The sequence below is a fragment of the Arachis stenosperma genome, chromosome 8, assembly GCF_014773155.1.
Source record: "Arachis stenosperma cultivar V10309 chromosome 8, arast.V10309.gnm1.PFL2, whole genome shotgun sequence".
Classification (NCBI taxonomy): domain Eukaryota; kingdom Viridiplantae; phylum Streptophyta; class Magnoliopsida; order Fabales; family Fabaceae; genus Arachis; species Arachis stenosperma.
In genome coordinates, this window is record NC_080384.1 from 38,291,937 (window position 1) to 38,299,283 (window position 7,347).

At 33.8% G+C, this 7,347-nt stretch overlaps 1 protein-coding gene across 2 annotated transcripts; it reads left to right on the forward strand.

Moving 5' to 3' along the window:
* The first annotated feature begins 3,699 nt into the window (after window positions 1-3,699).
* Window positions 3,700-7,123, forward strand: LOC130943582 (cysteine-rich receptor-like protein kinase 44). Of its 2 annotated transcripts, XM_057871513.1 has the most exons (7): window positions 3,700-4,422; window positions 4,500-4,631; window positions 5,073-5,233; window positions 5,337-5,547; window positions 5,835-6,072; window positions 6,175-6,325; window positions 6,626-7,123. In XM_057871513.1, the coding sequence occupies exons 1-7, from the start codon at window positions 3,840-3,842 to the stop codon at window positions 6,911-6,913; spliced, it is 1,764 nt and encodes a 587-aa protein (XP_057727496.1). In that variant the 5' UTR covers window positions 3,700-3,839; the 3' UTR covers window positions 6,914-7,123. The 2 variants fall into 2 exon arrangements, with proteins under 2 accessions (XP_057727496.1, XP_057727497.1); XM_057871514.1 differs by lacking the exon at window positions 6,175-6,325 and having other exon boundaries at window positions 5,835-5,956.
* The last annotated feature ends 224 nt before the right edge of the window (window positions 7,124-7,347 follow it).

Below are 7,347 nucleotides of genomic sequence, written 5' to 3' on the forward strand. Positions count from 1 at the left end.
AAAGGTACGCACATCAACCAAGTCATCTCCATTATCTGCCTGGGCATGCAAATATGCTGTAAATGACGAGGATGACACGTAGACACTAACCTATTGACCTGTTGGAATGACACTATAACTACCCTCTATCCCGCCAGTTGGAGAATTCGGGGCAGATCCACTTGAATTACCATCCACATCAACCATCCTCATAAACAACTCCATAGCACCCAAATATGAAAACTTAACTTGACTATGAAATATAATTCGCATGTTGTCATCGTCTTGAATTTTATAATTTTCAAATTTAACATAGTCTTGCTTACATGAGATAGAAATTCTTAAAAAAAAAACTTACTTCACACTTTTTTTGCTACACTTTCCCAATTTCTGTACTAGGTTATTTTGTAAATCCATCAAACTCGTTGATGGATTTTGATGGATTTACAAACACACCAATATGCTTTTTACTAAAGAAAGTAACATCTAGGGCTGGCAATACATACCCTATCCGGCCCAGGATAGGGTACGGATTTAGGGTGTACCTTACCCTACCCTACCCGTACCCCCATATATAACATATGCAGCAAGTAAGCAACCACTAAGCTAGCTACTTACTTTGGTAATATATTACATTTATATATTTAAGAAGTTATCATAAAATAAAAATTAAACAAAAATAAAAATCATATATAATTTATGATTCAGAAATCAGAAACGCTAAGACTAAGTGGGAGGCTGGGAGCGCCGTTTCTTCCCAAAGCCATAAGCCTCAGTGCCTCACCGCAAGAAAAATCATATATAATTTATGATTCAGAAATCAGAAACGCTAAGACTAAGTGGGAGGCTGGGAGCGCCGTTTCTTCCCAAAGCCATAAGCCTCAGTGCCTCACCGCAAGTCCCAACTCTCCTTGGGTCTTTCCTCGTTCCTCCATTGCCGCAACTCTTCTTTCTCCTCTGTGCTCTCTTCGCAACGCCGCTGATTCGTGACCTTCTCTCCTCTCTACATTGCTGCTCCGTGCTCTTCTTGGTATTTTTCAGCATGCTTATTTGTTCTTCATGTAATGTTTAGTTCTTGTAAATTTCGTGTTCATCATGTTGATTCGTTTAGTTGGTTAGATATGAAAATTGGGGCTTTACTTTGCGTTTGAATCTGTGACTTTGTTTCCCTACTGATTTATCCTTTTTAGCACACTTTTGGTTTTGATTGAAAATTTTCTCAAAGTGATCTTTGACTTGCAATATTTTGGGTTCTTTTTATAATTTATTTATTTATTAGGGATTTTTCTCCTTCTCTGTATTTAAAAGATTATAGTTCTAGTTTTAGGGTTCATGCTTTTTCTATTTCTGTTGGTATTTTTTTGGCTAGTTGGTTCCTCCTTCAATTCTGTGCCTATGAGACCATGATTGATTTTTCCCCATTTTTTTTGTTTCTATTGCATGCATATATTGCCTATTTTCTAGTCCATGCAATTAGATATCTATAGTAGCTTTTGCTATTGAGACATTTTGGATACTGCTGAATTATTTGGTCATAGTTATTTAAATTGGATATTGGTATATTAGTTGAAGAATCGTAGGCAATATCCAACCAGGAAAAAGGATACATGGTTGTTACAGCACACTACATTGATACTTTATGGAATTTGCAAATGCGAGTATTGAGGTAATACCTTAAACTGTGCTTCTAGTATATGATATGCTTTCTAATGCTTGATGTACTTGTGATATTTTTTATCTGATATATTTATAATAATTTTCAACTTTACTTATGTTCTTACTCCTCATTCAAGTGAAGTTCTCTCTAATGTATTAATGAAAATTTTGTTGGAGTGGAACTTAGATAAAAAAATTATCAACTATTACATTGGATAATTGTTCTACAAATGATGCTATGATTGATGTGTTGTTGGGACGTCTAGACTCAAATTATTTGTTGCTATGGGGTAAGTTATTGCATATGTGTTGCTGTGCTCATATTTTAAATCTAATTGTGAAGGATGGTTTCAATTTAGTTAAAGAAAGTGTGGAAAATTCGTAATAGTGTGGTGTACTGGACTTCAACTAGTAAAAGACATAAAACCTTTGTGAGTTGGTGTAGTAAGTCAGGTGTTCCCTTTACAAAAAATTATCTCTTGATTGTATGACTAGATGGAATTCCACTTATGTGATGTTAGAAACTGCATGGTTGTACAAAGATGTCTTTGCTCGACTAAAATAAAAAGATTCCAATCATAAAAGTGTGCCAAGTAACGAGAAATGGAAACTTGCAAAAAAAATTGTGGTAAATTAAAACTTTTTTATGATGTGACTCAGTTATTTTCTAGAACTCAAGTTCTAACTGTCAACATTTACTTTAATAAAGTATGTGATATACATGTTGGATTGAAAAAATAGGTTGTTTCTTCTAACCTAGTTATTAGTAGCATGGCATGTATGATGAAGAGAAAGTTTGATAAGTATTGGAAAGAAATTCATGGCATTATGAGTGTTGCTACAATTCTAGATAATAGGTATAAGCTTGATGGGTTTGAATATAAGTTTATTAGGGTATGTGAAGATCCTAATAAATGCACAAGAAAAGTTGAGAGAATCAAACAGGCATGTTATGAGTTACTTCATGAATATCAAAAGAATACATATAATTTAAGCAATATGTCAGTGAAATCTACACAAGAGCTTAGGGTTAATGCAGATGAAGATGATGATGTTGGTTATCAATTATATATTAGACAAAAGAAGAAGGAAAAATGTTTATTTGTGAAGACGAAATTTGATCACTATGTAGAGAAAGATGTTCATCCTCTAACTCCTGATTTTGATATATTAGCTTGGTGGAAGATGAATGGAGTTAGGTTTCCAACTCTTCAAAAAATTGCAAGAGACATATTTGTCATTCCTGTATCTACTGTAACACAAGTGGCCTTATAATTGCAACTCATCATGGTAATCTTCATGAAGATACGATAGAAGCTCTTATGCGCAATTAAAATTGGTTGTGGGCAGAATATTATAAAAGAGGTTATTTATGTTTTCAAGTTTTTTAATTTGTTTAGAAATTATAATTGTATTAAAATTATATATAATTGTGTTACTAACACTCTCATTTGTGTTTTCATCAATTTTTTTTTTCGATAATGAATTAACAACAACACACTCTCAAACATTTTTTCCTACACGTTTAGACACGGATTACGTCATATCCCTTAATTTATAGATTTTCTCTCCACATAAATCGTCACAAACTTTTACATTTTAGCCGTTCATACATAAATTATGCTTACTCTCTGTGTTTTACCTATTCTCAAAATATGTTTTAAGCTAAAAAAATGTTATGTTTAATATTTTGTGACGATTTAATTATATTTTTAAATACTCATTATCTTGGAACGATTTATACTCATTTTATAAAAGAAGTTTTAAACATAAATTATCCTAGATTGCATTGTTTTATATATATAGAGAAAGAGATTATTAGTGTGTTAAAATTTTTTTAGGGGATTCATGTCATTTTGGTTCCTCTTCAATTTATTTAAGTAAAACAACCTAAATCTGATATTATGTATATTTTATAGCAACAAAAAAGGGGTACATGATCACACGATGATCCAATGTGAAGAAATTAAAGAGTAAATCTTTATGGAGACTAATTACCATGAAAAAGACTTATTCACTCAACTTCATTCTCTTCGCAAGTTGTCAGCTTCCTTCAAAACAAAATGCAAGTGAAAGTGTGAAACTAGCACTTGCTAGCAATGCGGGTCAACTGCGGATCGATTTAAGTCAACCTTTTTTCTTTTTTCGGGTTGAAAAAAAAAAGAGAGAACTAGCGGACTTCCCTTCACCTTGAGTTCCAATCCATGTCCCATCCTGCGGTCTGGAATTGGAACTCATCACAACACCGAACAAATAAAACGCAGATGATGGAAGTGGTTCTGAGTTTGATGCTAATTAGCAGTGCTCATTTTCTATTAACTGAAGAAAGCCAAAACGACAGCGTATCATCCTCTTCTGGAGGAAACGAAAGCTACTGCGACTTCCCTGGAATTTGCGGACCCAATGGAAACTGCGATGTTAATAAGCCGCTAGCTTGTGGATGCTTGGATGGTTTCACACCCAAGTCTCCCACTGCCTTCGATAGCCTCGACTACACGCACGGCTGCGTCAGAAAGAAACCATTCAATTGTAGCACCGACGTCTTCGTTGCCTATGCTGTGTTCCAAGAACCCACTGGCACGTCTTATTATCATTCTTTCTTCAACCAAAGTTTGAAAGCCGAGGGTTGCAAGGAGAAATGCAAGAGTAACTGTTCTTGCATGGCGGCTTATACAGAAATTGAGAGTGGTGAATGCAAATTGTGGAGTGGTGATTTGTTTGATGTTAGGGTCATACAGGAAGGACGCCAATATCTTTATATACGAATGCCTGCTTTTGACCAAGCAGGTTTGATTTGATTTCTTTCGTTTCTTTTGTAAATTCTAATGTTATTTGTCTGCCATGACCGGGTATTAATCTATCAGAGCCCGGAGGCCGAAGTCACCGGCGCAGCGACCATAAGGTGGTGGGAATAGTTGTTGGCAGCGCTGCTGTTGTGATTTTGGGTATGATCTTGGCTTCTTGGTACATGCTCACCAAAAGAACAGAGCCACAAGGTACATTATATTCCTCCTGCTTAGTAATATTTGAGAAATTATAATTGTGCTATCTTTTTAGATAATAAAGAGAACGGTGATGATACATGACCTACTCATTCTGGTAATCAAGTTAGTCCAATAGCTTATTAGCACAACAGAAACGAATTAAAGAAAAAAAAAGAAGAGACGCATAAGAAGAAGAAAGACTTGGTTAAACTTGGGTTTATATAAATAACTTGTTCAACTAACATTTTTCTTAAACGAAATTTGAACTTGGGTGCTTATGTGCGGAATAAATTTCAGATTATCTTTTATATAAAATAAAATGTTCTGTAGTTCATAAATTCATTATATTACCCAAACTTTCACTATTTCTTCTTTTGCTCATTCTGTAGTTCACACTTCATAATAAATTTCTCTTAGACCATTATTTTCATACTATTTTCCCTTTGAGAATAGCATCAGGAGAAGTAAGGATTAATGAGATGCTTAGTCATACCAATGAACAAGAAGGAGATCTGGAGCTTCCATTACTTGACCTATCAAGAATAGCTATGGCTACTGATAACTTTTCTCTCAATAACAAGCTTGGAGAAGGTGGTTTTGGACCTGTATACAAGGTGAGGTTCTAACATTGCTAAATTACTGCTTGTAGAACATACAAGTACTGGGTATGCAACTAAGGGAATATTAATTAATTTGTATATGCCATCTGTTATTCAGGGCGTATTAGATGATGGACAACAAATTGCTGTAAAGAGACTTTCAAGAAGTTCTGGACAGGGTTTAAATGAATTTAAAACAGAGGTCAAACTAATAGCCAAACTTCGACACCGTAATCTTGTAAAACTTCTTGGTTGTTGCATTCATGAGGAAGAGAAATTGTTGGTATATGAATACATGCCTAACAGAAGTTTAGACTATTTTATTTTTGGTTAGTACCCAACAAGCTACCCTATATCTCTAGTTACATATATAGTTAGAGAAATGAAGTTAACTGATGTTTGCATTATTTTTGTATGTATATATTCTTTTGTACACTCTTTTAAAGAGAGAAAAAAAAACTACTTCTCTCACATTTTATCAATTACTTTTAATATCAAAAGTAGATGTATAAGAGAAATATACACAAAAATAATGCATATAACATTCCTCTATGTAGTTATAGTCAATTTTGACAACATTCTAATTTTGATGAAAATATTATTGCATCATGACTAGATCAAATGCGAAAGAAGACTTTGGATTGGCCTAAGCGCTTTAACATCATTTGTGGAATTGCTAGGGGCTTATTATATCTTCATCAAGATTCAAGACTAAGGATTATACATAGAGATCTTAAAGTAAGTAATGTTCTATTAGATAGTAAAATGAACCCAAAGATTTCAGATTTCGGTTTAGCTAGAAGTTTTGGAGGAGATCAAAGTAAAGGAAATACACATAGAGTAGTGGGAACTGTGTAAGTTGAACTATACATTTCTTTTATATTCTCTTATAGAAAAATTAAAACTTTTTGAGTGTTTACTAATCAATGCATAATTTTTATTTTGTCTATCTAAAGTGGATACATGGCACCTGAATATGCTGTTCATGGAAATTTTTCGGTAAAATCTGATGTCTTTAGTTTCGGTATTTTGCTACTCGAGATAATATCAGGAAGAAAAAATAGAAGATTTTATTATCCAAGTTCCAATGTCAACCTATATGGACATGTGAGTTTGATCATTTTTATTCCTCTTTTGGTATACCTCATATTAAGTTTAGTCCGGCAAAATTTGTGATTCGTATTTTGAATTTTGCAATTTTTTGTTGGAGGATCTACAAAGATTAAATTAACTATTTAATTTTGATTTTTACTGTTAATGCTCTGTCAAAGATGACATAATGTTAAATGTCAATGTGTTATTGAATCTCCTACTTGATATTTAACTTATATCACCATCTAATTGAGACATTTAAGCCTTTTGACTATATCCCAAGTTGATAACATTACTAAAATGTGTGTGTAATAGGCATGGGATCTATGGAAACAAGGAAGGTCATTAGAATTGGTGGATGAATGGTTGAAGGAGACATGGAATGTGTCTGAAGTGCAACGTTGCATCCACATCAGCCTCCTATGTGCACAACAGCATCCCCAAGATAGGCCAACCATGTCATCAGTGGTTCTCATGCTTGGAACTGAAATTGATTTACCTCAACCCAAATATCCTACGTTTTTTGTTGCTGAATCTTCTGAAGGCACAAGTTCCTCCTCTTGTAAAAACGAATTGAGCGTTACAGAATTGGAACCTCGATAACAAATTAAACATCATATATAGATTTTTTCTTTAGTAAATTATTTTTGGGCAGCATATTTACTAGCCTTAAGTTGCATTACTGATAGAAAGCTTAATGATTGTATCCATTAAACACTTTTCTTTTCTTGTTACTGACAACACATGTAATACACAGCATTACACAAGCGTAAATGGAAGAAAGAAAGAAAGGAAAATTACATATGGCATCTTTTTCTGGCCAGCTAATTATCAAAGACTCCTTTCTCTTATATTCCACAACTCCACAACTATTAGACCAAACGATCACCTTTTACTATTTGAATGCTCATCACTTTGAACTATACCCAATCGAAACTGTTGTTTAACTTGTTCACTATACTGTTAAGGACTAACATAGAGACCAATCACACTACAAATTGAAACCATTGATAAGTAAAGTTAGCACCCCTGTCCCA